The sequence below is a fragment of the Brachyistius frenatus genome, unplaced genomic scaffold (assembly GCF_029030835.1).
Source record: "Brachyistius frenatus isolate BFR_SWC_R1_liver_20210118 unplaced genomic scaffold, ASM2903083v1 Contig_29, whole genome shotgun sequence".
NCBI lineage: Eukaryota > Metazoa > Chordata > Actinopteri > Embiotocidae > Brachyistius > Brachyistius frenatus.
In genome coordinates this window covers 961,723-984,938 of record NW_027210628.1, presented here as the reverse complement: position 1 = coordinate 984,938, position 23,216 = coordinate 961,723, and the positions used below count along the sequence as shown (strand labels likewise).

Below are 23,216 nucleotides of genomic sequence, written 5' to 3'. Positions count from 1 at the left end.
ATATCATGCAGTGCTTGAGGGCGGTGTCTTCCAGCTTCCTTTTCTTACATCGCCCTCTGGTGACGAAATGATATAGCTCCGGCCCGATGCCGTCTGGCGGAGCGCTGAGGTCAGATCGGGTCAGAAGGAGCTCTTCTACACTTTGAGCTGATGTTTATAAGCGTACGTGAACATTTATTAATGAGATTTCCTGTAACATAACCTGAATAGCAATGAGTTCATCACAAAGACTACCATGCATAGTCCCTCGTTGGGCAGCTAATTTTCGCAACGGTGAGTAGTGGCGCTGCGTAAAGACACAAAGGTAAGTTTTGTCCTTTTTTTTGGGTGCCAATGATTAAAACTGGGTTTTATTCAGTCAAGGACAAACAGACATGTGTCGCCATCAAAGTTGAGGGAGCTACTTTCTCTAAAACAGATGACTCTCAGATGAGTGCATCAATCAGAGCACCTATCCGTTTGCTGTCTGTGCAAATGTCATAGCTTTTTTTAAATTTTTTATGTCTGTCCAATTTATTTTCCCATTCCACTGCCATGTTGATCATCGGAGGCTCGTCACAGGTGTTATCAATCTGGATGAAGTGTTTATTTCCACTTTTCTCCCAAAACCATGACGGACATTTGGGGACAGAGGTGATAATGAGCACATCTGCTATTATGCACAGACAGACAGACAGACAGACAGACAGATAGATAGATAGATAGATAGATAGATAGATAGATAGATAGATAGATAGATAGATAGATAGATAGAAAATAAACAACCAATAAAAGTAAAAGTCGGTGTAAAAGAGGGTGAAAAACTGGGCTAAGAACAGAAGGATTACTAAAAATCAACCAATAGATAAATAGATGAATCAAATGAAAAGTGCCGATGAAAAAAAAGCCTCTTATTATTATTATTATTATTATTATTATTATTATTACAATAAGTAAGTAATTATCCAAGCTGCTGTTGTTGGGTGAGTGTCTCTCAAAGTGGGGTGTGAAGGACTGCAAATCAGGAGTCATAGCTTCCTTTCATGAGCAGGGTAGCAGATTGTGTAAGAATGTGACTCACACCAAAGGTCTAATGCTAAAAGCTAACTGACATCCCAAACATGGAGTGATAATTGGGACAAAAATCCCCTTATCTTTCATTGAGACTTGCAGTGGTGAACTCATTTGACAACCCCTTGGTTTACAGAACATTGTTGTTTGTATATAATATATATAGATATATACTGTACTGTATATACTGTGCATTTTATATTTTATAGTTTATAGTTTTTACTGCTATTTTATTGCTTTTCTATTGTTCTATTACTATCTATTGCTTCTGCATGCTGCTGCAGCGGAAAAAAAAAAGTCCCCTCGGGGATTAATAAAGTAACTACCTAACCTAACCTAACCTAACCTAACCTAACCTAACATTAAATATGCAGGTTATAAGTTATTGTGAAGGCGCATAAAGCGCAGACTTGACACGGAGAGATTGAGCATATTGAAATGGGGAGAATGAAATGTCGCCTAATGTTTTTTCCACGCGGCGACAGCTTTAAAAGGAGAGGCGGTTCACGCTGCCACACAAGAGTCAACTGTCAACACCGAGCTCACGTCCTCGCCTCGAGTTTTTACGACATCCGGAGCCTCTTGACGTCAGCCGTAAAGCAATGGACTAGCTAAATAATGATAGGAGATAACTGAAAAGTGTAACGTTACTTTACTGAGTTTTGCCCAGCTGAAGGTTTTAAAAAGCCGACCCCGTTTGATATTTCCAATTCGCCAACCTTTCACCCGTCGCCACGTCCGAGAAAATAGTTTTATTCAGAGCAAGCGTCCTCCCGTTGAGCCGAGAGAGCGACGAGAGCAGGGGAAGAATTGCTTTTAGCTAGTCATTGCCATGGCCTCCGAAAGCGGCGATAGCAACATGGATAGAGAGATGATTTTGGCCGACTTTCAGGTGGGTTCTCTTCTGCATGTCCCTAATACGATCCTCGGTGGGTTAGTCGTCTGTCTGTCGTCGTTTGAAATGTCTCGGGTCGCTGTCGACAACGAGGACAACACAGGACCTGCCTGGCGTCGTAAACAGAAGAGCTGCGCTGCGGTTAGCACGCCGAGCTAACTCACTGACAGCTGGCGACCTGACTGAAGACGATGAACCGCTGTGAGCTCTCCGACAAGACAGCGGCGCAGATCTAAGACCACGACAACAACAAAACTGGGATAATGTGTGTTTTCGCTGCTTTCCTTGTTTGTTTGCTTCACAGATACCGACGAGCTCGCTGAGGGAGAGCCGCGGCGCTCACTGCAGCTTGTTTACACGTCGTCCGTTGTTTTGTCCGGTTTACTAACCCTCATCAGAAACCATGTCACCCTCCTAGACGGCAGGTTTAAACCGAGTCACCCTCCTAGACGGCAGGTTTAAACCGAGTCACCCTCCTAGACGGCAGGTTTAAACCCAGTCACCCTCCTGGACGGCAGGTTTAAACCGAGTCACCCTCCTGGACGGCAGGTTTAAACCCAGTCACCCTCCTAGACGGCAGGTTTAAACCGAGTCACCCTCCTAGACGGCAGGTTTAAACCCTGTCACCCTCCTGGACGGCAGGTTTAAACCGTCACCCTCCTAGTCACCCTCCTAGACGGCAGGTTTAAACCCAGTCACCCTCCTAGACGGCAGGTTTAAACCCAGTCACCCTCCTAGACGGCAGGTTTAAACCCAGTCACCCTCCTAGACGGCAGGTTTAAACCCAGTCACCCTCCTAGACGGCAGGTTTAAACCCAGTCACCCTCCTAGACGGCAGGTTTAAACCCAGTCACCCTCCTAGACGGCAGGTTTAAACCCAGTCACCCTCCTAGACGGCAGGTTTAAACCCACCCTCCTAGACGGCAGGTTTAAACCCAGTCACCCTCCTAGACGGCAGGTTTAAACCGTGTCACCCTCCTAGACGGCAGGTTTAAACCCACCCTCCTAGACGGCAGGTTTAAACCCAGTCACCCTCCTAGACGGTTTAAACCGGTCACCCTCCTAGACGGCAGGTTTAAACCCAGTCACCCTCCTAGACGGCAGGTTTAAACCGAGTCACCCTCCTAGACGGCAGGTTTAAACCCAGTCACCCTCCTAGACGGCAGGTTTAAACCCAGTCACCCTCCGGCAGGTTTAAACCATGTCACCCTCCTAGACGGCAGGTTTAAACCGAGTCACCCTCCTAGACGGCAGGTTTAAACCGAGTCACCCTCCTAGACGGCAGGTTTAAACCGAGTCACCCTCCTAGACGGCAGGTTTAAACCCTGTCACCCTCCTAGACGGCAGGTTTAAACCCTGTCACCCTCCTAGACGGCAGGTTTAAACCATGTCACCCTCCTAGACGGCAGGTTTAAACCATGTCACCCTCCTAGACGGCAGGTTTAAACCATGTCACCCTCCTAGACGGCAGGTTTAAACCCTGTCACCCTCCTAGACGGCAGGTTTAAACCCAGTCACCCTCCTAGACGGCAGGTTTAAACCCTTTTTTTTGCTGCCAGGATTTTGATGATGATAATCTCCTCCCAAACAGCACTAATCATGTTCATGTGGCGATATCATACAACCTCCCTCTGTCACGCACACTTAATGAGCTGGAGGCCTTTTTCTCTCGTGAGTTTGTTATTGTAGCCTCGTGTTTTGAAACAGAAATGTTACTTTAATATTATAATGGCAACGGGCCTAACGTGTTTTCAACTTTCAGCTTTAGATCTGTGGGTGAGTATATTATCAATATCTACTACATTTCAGATTAGGACAAGGCAACAATAGATGTATTGTTCAACTAGAGAGGCTCCACTCTTGACAAGTAAATCTGTAGCTGCACTGTATATGTCTGCACATATTTCTAAAACTTAAAGTATGTCAGAGTATATTTCTGTCGAACTGAAGTCTCACATCTTAGCTGTTTGTACCGTTTCCAGTTCTCTCCTACGATGCCACGGTGCTTCATAATGTCTGCTTGCTGCACTATGTTGGACCAAGTATGTACTTATCCCAAAGCATTATTGGTACCTCTGGATTTTGATATAGACTCATCATATTTCTAGAACGCCCTGTTTTGTCACTATAGAAATGTACTACTATCTGCTGGATGTTAAGTTGTATGACATTTAGTAGGTCAAATGCCTCACTGCACTAATATAAGTGAAAATGGGATTTGCCCCTCGTTTCACATCCACTTCAAAATTTTATGGATCCTTCCTTAAAACTCAGAATAAAATTTTGTCTGTTAACGCTTCACTGGAATCTACTTCTGTTAAATTTCTAAAGGAGGCACCGCACTTTTAAGTGTGTCCTGTAGCCTTACGTCCCATAGGCTGCTACAATGCTTAAACATCGAGGTAATACTTGTAATTTTCTAATGTTTGAAACTATGCATTCTCTCTAAGAGAAGATATCCTCAAGTGTTATGTGATTTCAGGGGAGTTTGGTTAAGAGTTGTGCCAGAGTTACTCGCTACATGAAACAAGAACTGGATTAAAATTGCCAATGATGGTTAAAGTAGCATTATAACCCCCTTAAACTGGCAAGTGAGCTACCTACTTTAGAATTTTCCATTGAGTAACATAAAGTGTAAATTTTTCCATTAGGAACCAAAATTTGTATCTTGTTCTTGTCATTTATCAATGAATGACAAAAACATGTTTAGAATATGTAAAATAAAAAAAATAAGCCTCAAAATTGAAATGTAAACCGTTTAAGCCCTTATTACTTTATACATAAAAACTGAATCTCTTTCTTTGGAGGGTGGTTTCAGCTACGCACAATGGTCCTGGCTTTGTGGAGCACCTGTGGCTTAAAGATGGCATTATTTTACTGCTCTGCTTTTCACGGAAAATGTTGTAAACTTTTAAATAAATAGATTCAAGATGGTGAGAGCGCTGACATTAAAACATCTGTAAAGCAACAATTTTGCTACCTACAATTTTAAACATTTAGTCTTTGGGAGTAACATTGGACCCCTACCTGTATAAAATGGTCATATCCTTAGTTTTATCTATGATTTAAGTAATGGTTGTTGATTTTAAATTTTTTTTAAAAATCCCTCGCAGGTCATTAATCTCTTCCCTGGCCTTAAAGGATAAAAATGGATATCCTATCTTTATTGTCATTGCACAAGTACAACGATGCTCTAAAATATTATAAATAAGAAATACAATAACAATTGAATATATGAACAACAGTATAAGAGTGTCCAGCAGTAGTAAATGGTGCAACAGTTTAGATGTGCAATGAAGGCAGCACAATATAGGATGCAGATGTGGAGTCATTTAAAGTGCAGGGTGCAAATGGAAAGTCCTGGAAACGGTGTAGATGCAGGTTTGAACATGACATCCAGGTAGTATCCCAGAAAGAAGGAGATAAAGCCTGTATGTAATTGTAAAGATTATTTGGTGGCAGTGTGCAATATGTGTGCGTATGTATCTGAAGTCACTTGTGGCAAAACCGAGATTAACAGTATCATCTGCAAACTTCACAATGTGCCTGTTTTACTGCTGGCTTCCACAGTTATTTATATAAATGATTGAAATGGGCAACCCTGAGGAAAACCTGTGAAACAGGAGCAAAAATCCATTCACTCAGACTCTCTTTGTTCATTCAGATTTAGGTTAAAATTATTTAATAATGTTATTAAAGCTGGATAAAATGTGTTTTCCTTTATAGATGTTTTGAAATGTCTGGGTTTGATAAAGTGGATAAGCAGAGGTGTTAACATCATCATCAAATTCTAAACCTGACTAAGTGCCAAAATGCACATGCTCTAATCGGGCCGCTTTGACCAGCCTCTTAAATTACTTTATAAAAGAAGGGAATCATGGTTACTGGTCTAACCACATTGAAGATTTTGGGTGTTCCTGTCTTTGGTGCACAACATTTTTTTTTTTTCTGAAAGGTGGGAACTCTCTTCTGTTTTAAAGACCAGTTGAACATGGCAGAACTCAACTGCTCTGCACAAGTTTCAAGCTATTTTTCAAAAGGTTTAACTGGGTCTCTTGACATTTGCTTGAGGGTTAACAGCGTTTTAATGCTGCTGGTGTCAAAGCGTTCAGTTTATTATCATGTTGGTGATTATGTGTTGCTTTGATTCTGAGAATGTGTTTTGATTTTGTGTCAGTTACACCAACGGAGGGATCAGTCCAAAAAGGGATGGGACGCATTTGGCCTTGGATCATCTATCTTATTTTATGCTTTAGGAAAGAGATTAAACTAAGATATCATTAAAGCTACAGTTGCAATTGGTGTATTCTGACACACTTTCTGGTATTTGATTTGATTTTATATAAAGAACACATGTTTAGCGTGCTTTGCTTCTGGCAGTTTAAAATGACTATTTACTGCTGACAGCAGCCATAACATGTTTTCATGAACTTGGCAAATTACTGAATTTGTTCTCTGTCCCACAAAGTTAAGTAAAGGCACAATTCACTGGACATTGGGGACCTTCTTTCCATGAAAACATTGCAGAGTGTCTGTCATCCGTGTGAAATCTCCATCACTTTAAATGTTGCTGTTATATGTGATGGCATAGCAGTTAAAGTATTACTGTTGTTTTCATTCTTTCCCTGTGTTTTATTGTGAAATGTGTTATTTTATACAACAGCAGATCTGAATGTTTCTTATAGCAAACTGCTGCAGTATGTCATACAATATATTTCTCTCTTCTTTTTGTTTTTTTCCCCACCACAGGCTTGCACTGGAATTGACAACATCGCAGAGGCAATCACTCTGTTAGAGCTTAATAACTGGGACTTAGTGGTAAGTTCATTATCTGCTGGCTTTGGGCTTTACTTTTGGTCATGCAGGCTTAGTTCACCTAGAGTACAAATTCAAGAGGGCAGTTAACTTCCACTAGCACACCCTGTGTGTCATTTTGTAATGGCCAAATCCTTCATTTTATCGAGTGTTTTTTTGTGAAGCAGACCACACTCGACTGGAAGGTCACCCTTATCCCGACAGCTGTGAGAGAGAATGTGTCCTGAGTAAAGTGAATGTTGCGCTGAGAGACACTGAAAATGAATATGTGCTGCCAGGTTTGTATTAATTCATGATGAGTCCCTTACAGCGAAGTGTGTATTGGAAGGGGTCAGTCTAAATTTAGACTGATGCTGGCAGGAGTTCAAAGCAGGCAGAGCAGCAGGACAGACGGGGAGGACTGTAAATCTGATGGCTTGCAGCTCCTCTGCAGTAGGTGTTAGTTTTTGTAAAAACAAATCTGCTTGTGGGTGTGTGCATGCATAATTTGGGTTCTTAAGCAGAGCAGAAAATGTTTAACCTGTCCAGTCTGGATGCAGCTCGTTTTGTGATTAATTTAATTAGGAGACGGCAATCTAAAGAAATGATGCCTTCATTAATTATGGCATTTGCTGTGTGAAATACCACCATTGCTGTGATCCTTTGAAGATTAATATCTTGTTTCGTAAAAGCAGAGAGGGGTTTTATTTGAGGTTGGCCAGATTTAGAAAAAAACAAAACAAAGTTAAAAACCATCAAGAACTTCTCCGAGCACTCCTGTATTATGTTCCACGTCTCCACTGCCCATCTTTATGGTCAGTATGCTCTGCTGCAGTCATACTGTTGCCACAACATATAATCAGGAACGTTTCCATTTCAGTCCTTACACACACAATGCCAACATCATGCTCCTCAGTTTGTCCAAATATCTTGATCTTTTTACAGACTCTTTGTAGCTCAACAGTGGGTGCAGGTCGACTTTTGTTACCCCAAATTTATATCTGAGCATCAGTATTTTCTGTTACCTGTACCGGAACCTATTTGACTTGTCATAGATGGAAATGCACTGGTTATTAATAACGGTATCAAATTGCTCCGTTCTATTAAAGTGTCCCCCTAAACCAGGCCAGTGACACTGAGAGCCAGAATGCACTATACCAGGACCAGAGACTGAACCAACCATTATTCATTTTGTTGTTTAAACTGTTCTGACATGTCAAAATGTCTTCCATGTAGAAGGGCCTGTCCTCGCTTTAATTTTTTTTTACATATACCGTACCATTGCACATTGATTATCAATACAAGCAGACTCGGAGAGGAGAAACCAAAGACCACGGAAGTGAGCTAAGAAACGTGGATAGTCGTACCATTAAACAAACAAAAGCCAGGGACAACTAAAAGTTGAATTTTCAGTTCTTCGTCAAAGACTCATATTCAGAACTGCATTGGACGATATTTAGTCCTGATAACTTCCACCACATTTTTTGGTGGTCTACCAGCAAGGAATGTGCAGCATTTGGTAAACTGCAGGGGCAGACATCAGTGCTTCAGATGAGACCTAAAGATAATGACTTGATGCTGCATTAGAGGTCCCGACTTAAGATGTGTAATCGTTCATTTCACCGAATCTTAACATTGCGTGAACATTTCCTCAACAAGCGCGACAGAAATCATTATCTTGTTAAAAGTGTTCATCCAATATGTGTCTGTCTGAACACTTAGTTAGTTTTGGTCAGTTTTAATGCAAGACCCTTACATGTGCTTTTTGCCTTAACATTTCTTCTTCATTCAACGCAAAAAGAAAAGTAGATATGATTATATCAGCACGTACCCACTAACTTTGGTTTGCTTGTGTTGCAGTGTAGAACTTAGTGAATGTTCGAGAGAAATCCAATCAATTGTCCATTCAAACAAAGGCTCACTGCAGCGCTGACACTGGTTATATTTGTCCTTTCAGTTTTCTTTGTTCTGGTGGTTCACCCTCCTTGAATATGCTAACTCACTTTTTGACTGGGTTATTTTTTAGCCAGCACTTATCACACACACTTTTTGTCAACCTGACAAATTTGTTTTTTGTTCAAACAATTACCAATTTAACCACCCAAAATAAAACAATTAACTTTTGCCTGATCACATGTGGACTGGTTTGTTGGCCTAACCAGTCATGTTAGCAGCTAACCAGTAAATACATTTTAGTGCTTTTATGAAAAAGGCCAAATTTATAATTATGACGTTGTGGTGGCGCAATGTTGATTTAAGTAATTACATTAATTTTGAAGTTATAATTTCAGGGATTTTAGATTATTTCTTCTTTCAAATGTTGGAATCCTGTTAATAGTGATATCGGTGACGGGTCAAAATGTACTTTTTTTTAAAGAGTGCCTTTTGAATTTTCTGACTATATATTTGTGTGTGTGTGTGTATATACAATATTTTACAAACAGTGAAGGTATTACAGAAACACAACAATGGCATAAGATTGTATTGTAGAATTTACTTCTGTTTTCATTGCAGGCAGCCATCAATGGAGTGATACCACAGGAGAATGGGATCTTACAAAGGTAATCACCATGTTGCCACACATTTAATGTAAATCAAAGAAAATGTATCAACTGACTTTGCAACACTGACTGATGCCTTTTATACTTGATATGACTTTTTAATGCACTGTTGTATTTTTGTCACAATAGAGCAGGGGTCTCCAACCTTTTTCCTCAGAGCTCTGGTTGGAGAACTCGTTGGAGACCCCTATACGAGAGTGAACATATAAAAGAGCATTAGAGAATGCCAAGCAAGTATGAAAAGCTGGGTGTGGGTATGAATTGTACATCAGCGAGGAATATGGAGCTGTGACACCAATGTGTGCAACTTTCTAAAAAGTATAGGAGAGGTTAAACCAAGGTCTGAATGTATTACAGGGATCTCGCGGTTCAGGGAATTTCATGGAATATTAGGGAATTTTTAGAACTCTTTTAAAACCAAGGGAAGTCAGGTGATTTGATGATTCTTTTGGGCCAAGTCATGGAATATTAGTGAATTTGGTTTGCATGTTTAAATTTCAGTTGCCGTTTATAAAAAAATATTATATTTTCCATGTAATTAAAAACAAAATCACACTATTTCATGTGTTTTCCATTTTGCACAAGTAGCTTTGCCCCCTTTCTGTTTGTCAACAAGGGGCAAGCACTTCTGTAAAGATATGCCTCTTCTTGTACCTGCTTAGGAAGTCAAACATGCCAGGAAAATGCGAATTTCAAGTACTTTGGCTACAAAATGATAACTTCAAAAACTGGGTGACTGAGCCCTTCTCAGACAGAAAGAAGCATGCTCACTTCTTACCATTCTCATTTAAAATACAGTGTTTGCACGTGACAAGTTTTTTGCAGTGTGTGTCAGTGTGCATAGGCCTAGTTGTGTGTGATCATAATTGTGCATTAGCAGCAGTGGTGTAAAGTTTTGAAAGTTTGAAAATTGATGGGAATAAAATAATATGCCTGTTTTTTGTCTGCTCAGCACAGTGGCAGCCTGTTTTTTCTGGTCATTACCGGTCACTCAATTTCAGCTATTCAGTCAGTGAAAGTCAGGGAATTTGACATTTTACTTCGAGTGGGAGCCCTGATATTGGCAGGAAACTCTTCATCCCACTGATGACCAGGCCACGTGAACTTAGTTTTACACCACTTGAAGTATGCAGAACTGATGAGATTACTTTTTTGTATATCTCCTATCTCTTTGATTAAATAACATTTAGATGGTAAATCTTAAAAGAATTGTTGCTTAGTAGATGTTTATCCATATACATACTGTACATATCCAGCAAGTAACCCTGACACTGAAGCTACTGAGATGGAGGGTATTGCTCCTGCTATGGTTTCTATTCTGCTGTTTAATAGAGCAATGATATAAAAGACTGCAACTGCAGGAAACCTTTCTGCCAAGAATGGAGTTGTACACAGTTTCTGAGTAGAAAAGGTTTCTTGAAGAGGCTTTGTGCCCTTCACTATCCTTCAACGGTTAGTTGACACTCATGAATGCAATGAGCTTATCTAAACCCACTCAAACTGGAGACGTTCTGTTTAACCGTTTTATTTTGTGTACACTCTTGTGTGCATGTGTGCGCATGCATGCATGTGCAGTGGTGTCGTTCAGGCCTTTGGGCCATGAGAATATTGCTGGTCTTTCTTGAGGACCCACATCGCTATGAATGGAGGCTGGCTGGCAGTGTGACCAGCAGCCAGCACATTTACTAAGTGGCTGGCATTGGTATGAGTAGGCTGGCGTTGCCCAGTAAACAGACTGTGACGTGACCTGAGCTTGGGCCAGTTGGAGAGTCCGCCAGCACTCCTGTCTAAAATGCATTTCCCTCCTCCCTCGTCTCCTCTTTACAAAGCAGTTTAAACATTCTGAGATGATTGTCTTGTGGGTGAGAGCATAAAAAAATGATTGATAAAAATCTTCTGTTGAACTCAGTTTCTGTTCCAGACACTTTTTCCATGGGTGAAGGCTGCAACAGTTTTGGCTGCTTTAGGCCACCTCGCGGAGTGAGCGGGAGAAGAGCGCCATGTAGATGTTGGAAAGTGTGAAACTGCACCCAAACAGCAACAATAAACACTTTAACGGACGTTAGTGTTACTGTGCCAAGTTTGGGTGAAAGTGCACTCCGGATCTTTTTTTACTCGGGCTTGAGAGCTCGTGCAATACACTATTTCTTTTTCAGACTTTCACGAAAAGTAACAATCATTTTGGCGAGATCACTCGCAGTTTTTTCTTAGCTGTTTTGGAGTAAAAACATCCTGCTCCTTCATTTGTCTCATTTCTACATCATCTTCTATAATATATTTGGGTGCCCGATGTGAGGACCTAACCTTTGTAAGCCCCACTCACTACTCTACTCATCAAATTCTAATTTGAGGAAAAAGCAAATCTTTCTATAACTACTGGATGGCTAAAGTTGGTCACTCGCTAAAGTGTCTGTTTAAGGAGGCTGGTTATAATATGCTACCATATTAATTTAATTAATTCATTTCCCCCTCTGACTTGTTTGTGGCCGTCGACGTATCGTTTGCCTGAGGACAGTGACCTCACTCATGTTGTGGGCCAAATGAAATGGAGCCTTTGTTTAAAAGCCTGTGAGTGACACTGTTCTTGCAAGACAGTTGCTGCTTGCAGGGAACAAAGAGCACACTTTCATATGCTGAAATAGCAGCAAAGAAAAAAGTATGTGAGAGAGTCAGTAGATATTGTCAGAGAGAACGGGACAGAAAGCCACTTGCCAATGATTCTTTCTTGGATTTGTTTCTAATAGCATCTTTCATGTTTTGACTGTTTTTTTTCCAGCTGGCCATTTCTTTCTGTCCTTCATGAACTTTGATAAAACTATTCTTAAATTATCAAATGAAGTCTCTGCAATCAGTCCATCACACCATCAGTAACCTCGTCACCTGTTTGCAGTAACTTTTCCAGCGAGGCGAGCCAGGCGAGCATGTACGGACCTCCAAGCCACTCAGAAGCAGCTGATACAGCAGTAGGAGAAACAGTCCCTCCCCCCTCCTCTTCATCTTCATCCTCTTCTCCTGCATCGTCCTCCACTTCAGCTTTTTGCCCCATGAACACTTCCTCCCGACACATTGTAGAGCGTCAGCCCCGGATGCTCAACTTCAGGGTGGAGTACCGGCAACGCTCGGTCGAGCTCGTACTCGAGGAGGGCAGCTCAGTGGGTGAGCACCACACATACACTGATGTACATATGATAGGTACACACAGCACACAGTTTTTATTACTGCTTTTTTGTACACGAAAGGTGCAAAGTAAAAAAAATTTCTTCACTGGTTGTCTTTGTGTGATTCAACTCACAGGAGAAATCAAACAGATCCTTGAGACAGAACTCGGTGTGCCAGTGTCCAAAATGCAGCTGAAGGGATGGAAGAGCGGAGATGTGTCTGACAGTGTAAGTTTCTTTTCACAAACACACAAGTTAAAAATAAAACTCAGATATAAGCTAAGCTCTGTTGTTCTTGTTCAACGTTTTTTCAGTTTTGAAACATTTGAAAGTCACATCCATTTAATTTCTGCAACAATTTCTTTTTAAAGCACACTGCAGAACTTGTCACCACAACAGTACAAACATTAGTCTTACTTCAGTACAACTGTCTTATGTTTCTAAAAACTATATTTCCAATTATCTCCTAGTCGTGTAAAGTAAGACCCTTAAAATATTTATTGGGAGATGCCGCAGTGGGACACACTTCCTGCATGGTGTGTGTGTCGCAGAATGTTTTGATTGTCATTTAGAGAATAGGCGTCTCCTCTATTTTTCAGGAATGATGTGTGCACTTCCCTAACGGGGAAAAAAAAATCTGTAATCCCATGGTATATAAAATAGGCTCTATTTACATTTGCTGATAATTTAACAGGTGAAGTGCTGCTCCCCGTTTTTATCACCTTCTCTTATTGTGTCGGTTTCTGAATGAGGGTAAACAGTGCTTACAGTGGTTACAACAGATCACTTGGACTTCAACCTCAAACATTCAACTACTGATTGCAAGAAACTCAGTGTAGAAAGACAGGGCTGGCAGTAACAGCGTCACAGCAGGCACGCTGGAAGTGTACACACGCACACGCGTGCGTGCAAGCAAGCAAGCAAGCTGCAACCGTACAGCGAGGTAGAAGTCGCACACACACCATGCAGGCAGTGTCCCAGGCCTTAGAGATGGACAGGTATGCATTCAGACATGTTGAGCACAAATTCCCTGATTGTCAATACAGCTGTAACTCCTTTTCATTATTATCAGACCCATTATAAAGTTGCATGATTGTGTATCTGTGCGTGTATGTGTGCAATCAGACGGTGCTGAGAAGTTTACATCTGCCCAAGAACAACAGCCTGTATGTCCTGACCCCAGACATTGCCCCCACTGCCAGCACCAGCAATAACAGGTAAACCACTCTCCAACACTTCTTTTCATGTGTAATCTCATGATAAATCTTCTACTTTCTTCCATCCTGGTGCACATACACCATGCAATACTATGGGTAGTGGCATGAGTGTAATACCTTACAGCAAACACCAGGTGGCGGTCTGTGTCCACTTAAAACAAAGATGCACTCGGAATCCAGCCAGCAAATACCATTGTCATTGGTTTATTAGGAGCCATTTGACCCGCTGGAGAAAATTCATTTTCTCTCATCCATTGTGACATTTTGAGAGGAACGTCTGCTGCCGCAATCTCTGTGTAAATAGTAATTCCCTTCTCTCCATTCTTTGTATTTTTCAGCCTGATATTGTTGCTTGCCGTTGTCCGTTTTATATCTCGCGCTTAAGAAGCAATGTTTATGATATCCGCACTTCATATCTATTATTTATACCTTTTTTTTCTTTGTCAAATTACAGCCATCTGCTACATTAATGCTAACACCCACTGACAATAGATATTCGCAGCAAGAGCTCGATAAAGTCAGTGTTCTCCATCCAGAGGTTGCTTCGGTCGTCTCTGTAAATGCGTGGCAGTATTAGCAACCTTTCCCTCTGAAATGTCAGACAGCTCGGTGTAAAGTCATTGCAGTAAGACAATCATAGGAGACAGCTGAACATCTGATTGTCCTTTTATCAGTATTAGGTAATCATCACCCAAATAAATAATATATCCTTTCATTCCACCTGCTTATTGTAGGATGACCAAGATACATTTTTATTTAATTTTGAGGGACATTTCACCTGTAAAAATCATACTTGACTGAGTGAAAGATATTTTATTTGGGTTTATGTTTATTAGAATTCATTTCTTGCAATTATTGAATGATTGGAGAGCCTGAGTTCGTTGCGTTTTTTTGTCATTGTATCTGTGCTTTGCAGACATTTCTCAGCAAAATGAGGGTGATGATGATGTACAGTGCCACTCCTGTGATTGTTAAAGGAATGACTCATATTTTTAGAAGCCTGTCTGAGGACGTTGTCTTGGAGTGTTAAATAACCTAACGAATTAATGGAAAAGTAAACAGTTTTTTATTCTAATTATCAAGCAGGCTGTTGAAGGATCTGCCCTTAAATATTTTTTTATGCCGTTTACCTGAATAAAAGATAACAACAAAAGGCTGAGTACACACCAAAGCAGAGCATTAACATTATCAATGATTAAATTTAAGACATCGGGGTCCTTTTTTAAATTTATTTTTTAAGAAAAGAGCATCTACAGAAGTCAGAAACAATTTTTTTTATTTTTTTTTTTTTTTATTTTTTTAACACAGGCAAAAACTTCAGTGCCCCCCTTTGTAATCAAGACAACTGTGCGAGGAGTTGTGGTTCAGATTGATAGAGCTACAACTTACTCTTATTGAGAAAAGCACCTTCATTAATACAGTTTTTAATGTGTAACTCAAACAGTTAGCAGGTGAATGTTAAATTAAAAAAAATTTACAATCCTCTTCTGCTGTTAATAAATACAGTAAGTACACCTGGGGACACGTTTGGTATTACATTCTTTGAGACATTTTTACTGCGTCTCTATGAAGTCTTTAAATTGACCATTTTATCAAAAAGAAAAGCAGATTGGATTTTTTTTCACAAATTCCACCCGTATTCCTCACAGATTCATGTCCTTTATTATTATTTTTTTGGTGTTACGTACAGCGGCCCTTGTTTGTTGACATTGGATTCAAAATAAAAAATCTCCCCCCAAACAAGCATCCACATGTCAGCAGAACACTTGTAGAAGAAGTCATTTGGCAGTTTGCCGCTCTGCCTGCTAGTTAGGCTAAGTGGTAGTTATATTGTGTTGGCAGCTAATGGCCCTCATCTCCCCAGTCTTCCCTCCCTTGCTCTCTCTTCTCTGTCTCTTCTCATCTTCTCACTCACTAACTGCTGTGTCTTTTTTAGCAGCACCGTTGCCATTTCACCATGTGTTATCGATATCATTTTGGGTGTCGGGAGCTCATTATTCTGTGTCAGCTATTTTGGTGGCGGACAGTTGGGGCTGAGAGGAGTGGGTGGGCTTCTGTGTGTATTCACATGCATTTGTGTGTGTGTGTGTGTGTGTGTGTGTGTGTGTGCGCGTGCGCTGTGACCCTGCTGTCATACTGGGAGAGGATAAGTGACAGATCACAGAATATGAGACCAAACAAGCTGTTCGCTTGTAGTAAAAATAAACTGTGGTCACACCATATATTCACAGTGTGCGCAATTGGCTTGCGGTGTCTGCAAATTTGTTGCTATAGACTGAACTCGGTGTCAATAAAGGCCTCAGCTTAAGGTTTTCAAGCAGGGAAGCACACATTATCAAATCTATACCAAATGTGTTATGATGAAGTGAGTTATCTGATCTGGTATCATTGCTACAGGGTGTTTTCTACCATTATAAGGTTTAGGTGCAGCACCGAAGGGGTTTTTGGGCGCCACCATAGCAAAATACATATGAATTTGTTGTAAAAAAAACAAACATTTTGACACATAATTTGTCTGAAAGCTTTTTTGGTGATGTTTATTTATTACTTGAACTAGCTTTTACACATTTTAGGAAAATTTTGCACAGATATGGTAATAATTATGTTAAAAAAATTATAAAACTGCATGTTTTTTATGAAAAAAACCCCAAAAAAACAACCTACAAATGTTCTTGGAGGAAGGCCCCTAAGCCTCCAATAAAGTACACGCACCTAAGTCTTCCACAAATTTAGGGAAACCGCTGTATCATCTAACCTGGAACCAAAAATTTATCACAATTGAAGGTGTCTACTGTTACTTCATTAAACTGCAGCAACTTCCTTTTACAGTATTTTAGCATTTCTTTCCTCAAACTAAAATCTACTTCACACATTTTCTTTCTATAACTAAATAACGTCCGCTTTGTTATTTTGGTGACTCGGCTCTTAATATAAGAAAAACTTGACTATGCAATATTGGCTATACAGTTGAAGACATTTAGGGTATCACCAGAAGACATGCTGTGGTGATCTATCTCACCACAGCCACAGATAGTGTTTTATTCACTTTAACAAGTAAAGCACACTGCGGCGCTGCACAGGTTCACATTAGTTAATGTACTTTGTTTCATACCTTCACCAGTAAAACCTGAATCTTCACTTCTGACGTGACTATCGTCATCTAATTAACTAAAATAAATCCAAACGCAACAGAAAATCTAATTAGTAACATTTAATAAAACTATGTGTCTCATTTTCCTCTAAGTTGTTTGTTTGTCTCAACTTGGATGGCTGTTGCACACTCTAAAGCCATTTTCAAACACGCATCCGGCAACAATGTTTGCTTCAAATATCCGCACACTCAGTCGCCTCTTTATTAAGTGTACTTGTACAATCTCACACAATTCGGTGCGACAGCTCTGCCATAAATTCTACCTTTTTGTGAAGTTTATCATGTTGTTTTTGTCGGCATTGTGTAAATTTAAGTTTATTATTCAAGTCAAATTTTCTTTTTCTGCTTTATGTTCAGTATAAAAAAGGTTTAACATCGGCCAGCTTGTATACCAATAGACACTGTCTGTGATAAGCTAATATCGGCCAATCATAATATCTAAAAGCTTAAATTGCTATTTCTCAATACAATTTATATTGCAGCTTATAATGCTGTTGTCCAACAATTTAACCACTGTTATCAGGTGAAGTGGTGATCTTAGATTATATATTGTACATGAGGTTATTGAAACTATCGCTATCTCTTAAAGTATATTTGCCAGTTGGTAGTTGTAGTCTGAAAAGACAGTTATCCACCCAAATGTAATTTCACATTTCTTATTTGCTTCAAATTGTAGCTGAGTTAAAATGCAAATGTCCCATAAATGGTAATATCCCTGGCAATTACTTTGTAGAGCTTGGCTCATGCAGTACACACACCTAAACCAACCCGACTGATTAAATAGTGCTGCACTGTCATTATGATCCCGCTGAGCAAACTCCTCTTGGTTGTCTTGTTTGATTAGAAATAAATCTTGAGGATTTGGGAGATTTCCTTTTGAGCACCAATCCATCTCAGGTAGTTATTTAGTTAGTGATGTGATGTGCAGTTAGCACTGCAGCGTTAAAGCCTGGTCTGAGGAAGGCTTTTTTTTTTTTCCTGTGGCCATGTTGATGACTGCCTGTGAATACAAGAGGGTGTTGAGGAGGAGCTAATCTCTTGCATAAATGATGAAGGCCTGATGAATATTTCAATGGAGCCTGTTTCCTTTCTTGTTTATTCTCTGCTCCTGCTCCCAGCAAGAATGTTTGCCAAAGAGAGGCTATTTTAATTTGAACTCTGGAAGAAGTCTGAAATTGCAAAAATGATTCATTAGGATTTGTGTGTTTTTATCGGGGCCTCCTGTCCGCGAGGAAAAACACCTCTCCATGTGTGTGTCAGCTATCCAGTAGCAGACACACACATGGTTTAAGGCGACAGCTAGCTGGTTAGCTAATGCAGCCCTGATGGGAAGGATCCAGCCGTTAGCATGCTAATTAACTTTGGGACAAGATGGCAGACCAAAACAGAGCAGAGCCTGAATGGTTTCGTATTTTTCTGCTTTGTTGTGGATGCAAAATGTGGAGGAGGTAAGAAGACCTTGTATGTGCTTCGTGACCTCCTCTGTGCGTATTGGAGGCGAGATCAGTCGGCATGTGCTCTGCTGGTCCGTTTGTTTTCAAGAGTTTGTTGAAACATACATTATGGCAGTCAGTACATGTCAGGTTTGTGCGTGTGTGCGTGCGTGCGTGTGTGTGTGTGTCTGTGTGTGCCTCTGTGTCTGGCATTGCTAGTTTAATAAGGTCTAAAGTCTGCTCTGTGCCGCGGGGACTCGCAGCTTAGGCGATGGGCTTACCTCAGAATGAAACCAATCTGTTTAGCCTGCTCTTCTCCCCCTGCAAAACGCTCCATTTTTGCTGCCCATAAAGTTAAATGACATTTTCCTCCCGGCACCCTTATGCCATGTCAAGTGCCTCCGGAGATGTTGCAGGCCGACCTAGATGTCACCGTGTGTGTGTGTGTTGAGTGAGAGAGAGACCTCTGAAGGCAGAAGCAAACACGGAGACATCCACATTTCAACCCTGTGGTGCTGGAGGGGCCCGCTTCTATCAGAAGACAGCAGCTTTGAAAACATCCGTGGTGAAAGCAGTCCAGACAAAGGGATATTAGACTTGAAACATGGTTGTTCTGTTTATATATGAAGCAGCAGGCCTCTGTAGACAGATGGGACATGACAAGGAAATTACTCATTATGAGTGGCAGTTTTTTCCCCTCTGAATGCATTTGATATTTTAAGTAGCTATATTTGTTCTATAGAGCACAATTAGTGATCTGAGTTTTCAAAGTAAATCTTGAACAGATCGCCACCCACGCACACACCAAATGGCTCGTGGGCCTGCCATAAATGACTGATAAGATGTTCCTTCTTTGCTTGGAAGGACAGAGTAACACTTCCACTCAGTTTACCCTCTATCTCTGCCTATTTAGGAGTCTCGCCGCCTGCCAGCAGCAGCTCGGGACTGTGTCCAAACATAATCGTGATATTAGCTAGATCCTTATTTATGTGTCCCTACCCCTTCCTTTTCTCTTCTCTCTCGCTCTCTCTCGCTCGCTCTCTCTCTCTCTCGCTCACACACACACATGCACACATCCCTCTCATCCTTCTGCTCAGCCCCATTACATATGCATCCATCTTTCCCACTCCACACATTTCCAATCTTCTCCAGTTAGCTACAACAAACATTACATTTACATATTGATTTCGTAGTTTTAGTCAATGTAAATATGCTGTCATTACAGTAAATTTGAGCTTCTGTTAACATAAGCTCGTCCAGATCTGCGCAGATTAAGGGTGTGATTGCATAATTAATGTGTGCGCTACATATTAATTCCCTCATCCCTCTCTTTCTCTCAACTCTTCCTCCTCTCCTTGGGTTCTGAGCCCCGATTAAGTGCCTGTTTCGGCCTCTAAGCCTCCCATTGCTATTCAGCCTCACAGACGCAGCGTTTGCTCAAAACGCTACTTAACCTCACAGCTTATTGTAAATGAAGCTTCCAAAAGTTCCCCCACCTCCTCTTTTCTAATGCTGCGTCCCTGACACCGCTCTAAGTCACTGAGCGAGCTACTGGTGTCAGTCCGGGAACAACATCTCAGAGCAGTGCTTACCTGTAAACACCTTCTCTCTCTCTTTTTATACTCATGATCATTTATCATGCTTTAACGAGAAAAAAAACAAACACAAAATATTGCCATTTTAACAGATTATGACAGATTATGAACTTTACTGGTAAAGTTCATAATCGGTTGGTTTTATTTAACAGACCTCCTTTAAAATGTCTTCATTTCGTTTTTGTTTTGTCAGTGTATTTATCACTTCGCTACGCTGTGTTAATACTGCTCATTTTGAAGAACATTTCTTAATGCTGCAGTGGATGCAGATGGAGATAATTGAAGTGTAGTTTAGGATCAATACATACCTTATGACCTGCCTGCAGCAAGATCAACAGGTACCTGGCTCTGTTTATAGTAATCCAGGCTGCATGCATGTTAGAAAAACAAAACTAGCTATTAGGTCACAATTGTGGCAATTTTACAAGAATTTGTTTGTGCATATGTACAATGTGAGTACTGGGCCCCTCTACAACACAGCAGAGAGGTGATTTCAAAACAGAGCAAGGCAAGCTAAAAATTTTGCTTTTAAAGCCTCTTCAGTTTTGTTGTTAAAAAGGTGCTGAAGGCTCTCCTGGGTTTGTTTCTTAATAGCCTCCAGGTTTGTTAGCAATAAGGCAGATTGATGGACTCCATGCTGTTACTGTGGCAGCCCGCTGTGCTGAACATAGCTCTGACCAGGCTTGTTAAGACACAACCAGTAAAGTGGGTGACTGGCCCCCTGAGGAGGCACCCTCCTCCCCGTGGGTGCGCAGGCTACCACTTGTTGACAAGTTCCAGCTCGCCCTTTACTTAGTCACTGTTAGTGATGATGTTTGTTTTTCTTTGCCCCCTTTTATTCTGCCTCTTGCCTTAATATTCTGTGTGACCTCTTGTATTTGTGCCCTCTCCGCATCAATCTGTGTGTTTGTCCTTTGCAGTGTTCATCCCCGTGTCTTATTGTTGTAATTTGTCCCCTCTCATTTAGTGCTCTCCAAGAGTCGTTAAACCAGAACTTCCTGCTGGTCATTAGCCATCGTGAGGCTCAGAGGGACTACAGCCTCAACTTCCCCGGCTCCAGAACCATACAGGAGGTATGACGCCACCGTAGCACGTAAACACACCACTCCGGACACCAGAACCTCACGTTTCATGCACCGACCCACAGACTCCCGCATACATATTATTATTATTATTATTGTACCTGATTCCTGCTTCCCATAACACAGCTTTCATTCCATTTGCCAAACATCGCTAGTCTATCTCAGCCATCGATTCATTATTCATCACAAATGATCACATTTCAGAGCACATAATTACTCTCACAGCTGCGGTTTGGTACAACCCCCTCTATCTCTCCCCAGTTCCCCTACGCTGCGTCTTTCTCCCTCTCTCTCAGCAGTCTAGGAGCCAGTTTAAATGGCTGAACAGTGTTTGATCTAGGCATGCGGGAGCAACGGAAAGAGTCCATTCATCGTCTTCGTCTTAAACTAAATAGTAGCTTTGGCAGCCTATGAAATATTTATAGTTACTCATCCTGGACCCGATGTGAAGGCAGTGCAACTCTTTTATCCATCGGTTATTATTATCACAGCTGCCAATGGAATTTAAGGAGCATGAAAATATTAAGTGTGGGCTTGCTTGCCTATGTAGATGAGTAAGCGTGTGGGTGAATGTTTCAAATCAGAGCTTGCCTACACATAAATACATGCATTATATGTATGTATAGTATGCCGTAGACTGTCTTGCTCTAACCCCCCCGTGCAGAGGGAGACCTGAGCAGGCGTCATTTATTATTCAGGGCGTGTAGCCTGCTGTCACAGGTGAGAGGAAATACTCTCCCCAAAGAAGGGCCACTTTTAATCATACCTCACTGGTAAAATGTTATAATTTAGAATGAGTACAGCAGCTTTGAAATCTGTATCTGTGGCTTTAGTTTTTTTGGACTTTTGGTTTTTCAGTTTTTCATGATCCCTGTGTTTTACATCCAGACCAATTGTTTACTCTCGAGCAACAGTAAAAGGTGTTCTTCCTTCTTTGCTCACCGCAGCCACCGCGGTTCAGGCCTGGGTCCTTAGTGCGGGTGAAGATTACACTAATAATAATCAGGCTTCTAGCAGGGCTTGTAATGGTGCTAATTGAACAGATTAGTACAACCAGCATCTGAACTGGAGGCAGCGTACCTCCCTGGACTTCTCCCTCTCCTCCTTCGCTCCCTCCTTTTTCCCCTCCCTCCGTCATCTCTCTTTCTCTCTCACTCTCTTCTCAGGCAGATGGTTTTGATGAGCACCCACTGTGAACCTTAAGTGTTTCTGCTGGGATTACAAACACTGGGGAGGGGTCCCTGCGGTGTGGGAGGAGGGAATCATGGACAGAGAAAGGAGGCAAAGGACTGTTGGCTTGGTGGGGGTGCTGTAAGAGGCCATAGGGGATGGAGAAGGGACAATGTGGGCTTAAACAGGCCTCCATGTCGCGGTCTTTTCCTTACACATGCTTGTCTTTAGGCATCTCAAGGCCTCCTGCAGTGAAAATGAGGCCCACGACTTTAACCTGTATATATCATGTGTATAAACCACGCAGGGACTGTCTCAGTAAAGTTCAGGTGCCAGCTGCAGGTGCAAGTACAATCGTTCACGTGAGTCAAATAGGTGTTGTGGATGACCTGAGTGAAGTGGCTGTGAGTTGACTGCTGCGGATTAGACTGTACAAATTTCGGACGTAAAAACAATAATACAAGACATCAACAAGAAGGGGAATGTATTTCTGTCATGCTTTAAAAAGACTTACGAGTGCAACAAAGAAGTAACACCATATTCAGCCTGTCTGACTCCCTTTTCTGCTCATACTGTGTCCACTCACACATATGGACTCCACTACAGAGCACCTTTCTCTCCCCATTCTCCCTTTTGTCTTAGCTGAAGACTAACCGATGGTCCCTGCTTGTGCATATCAATAGGGATAGAGTCTTGTCTTCTTGTTTGTCTTTGCCAAAGACTCTGGCTTTGCCTTGTGGCTCTCAGGGAACTGCCCTTACCCCTCCCTTTCTATCCCTTCATTCTCCATCTCTCTCTCCCAGTGTCCCTTTTCCACCTTCTTTCTTCTCCATCTCTAGAGCTCAAGGCTGTGTAGACTCTGATTGGCATTACCAGACAAGAGTGTGGGGGTAAGTTGCTGGCTAGCTTCTGAGCTAAGCTGGAGAGCAAATGTTTGCCAGGGAAGTAGAGGGTAGAATAGGGATAGCTGCTGGGTCCTGAGTTGTCCGTGACCAGACCAGTTGTCCTGGGGATTTCCCTGGTCTACTGCCCCCCGGGGCCGGGCCTGGGCCCCATCCCTGCCCCGCAGCTGGGAGACATATAGGAACCAAAAGTAGACAGGGCGACAGA

The 23,216-nt window shown here is 41.5% G+C and overlaps 1 protein-coding gene across 1 annotated transcript in view; it reads left to right on the top strand.

The window, feature by feature from the left end:
• The first annotated feature begins 1,633 nt into the window (after positions 1-1,633).
• faf1 (Fas (TNFRSF6) associated factor 1) overlaps positions 1,634-23,216 on the top strand; it is a 63,325-nt gene continuing 41,742 nt past the window's right edge. The window contains exons 1-7 of the mRNA XM_069699009.1: positions 1,634-1,942; positions 6,695-6,763; positions 9,254-9,300; positions 12,191-12,456; positions 12,595-12,686; positions 13,584-13,675; positions 20,822-20,927. Of these exons, the coding sequence (XP_069555110.1) occupies positions 1,883-1,942; positions 6,695-6,763; positions 9,254-9,300; positions 12,191-12,456; positions 12,595-12,686; positions 13,584-13,675; positions 20,822-20,927 (732 nt within the window). The 5' untranslated portion in view covers positions 1,634-1,882. The remainder of the gene's footprint in view (positions 1,943-6,694; positions 6,764-9,253; positions 9,301-12,190; positions 12,457-12,594; positions 12,687-13,583; positions 13,676-20,821; positions 20,928-23,216) is intronic.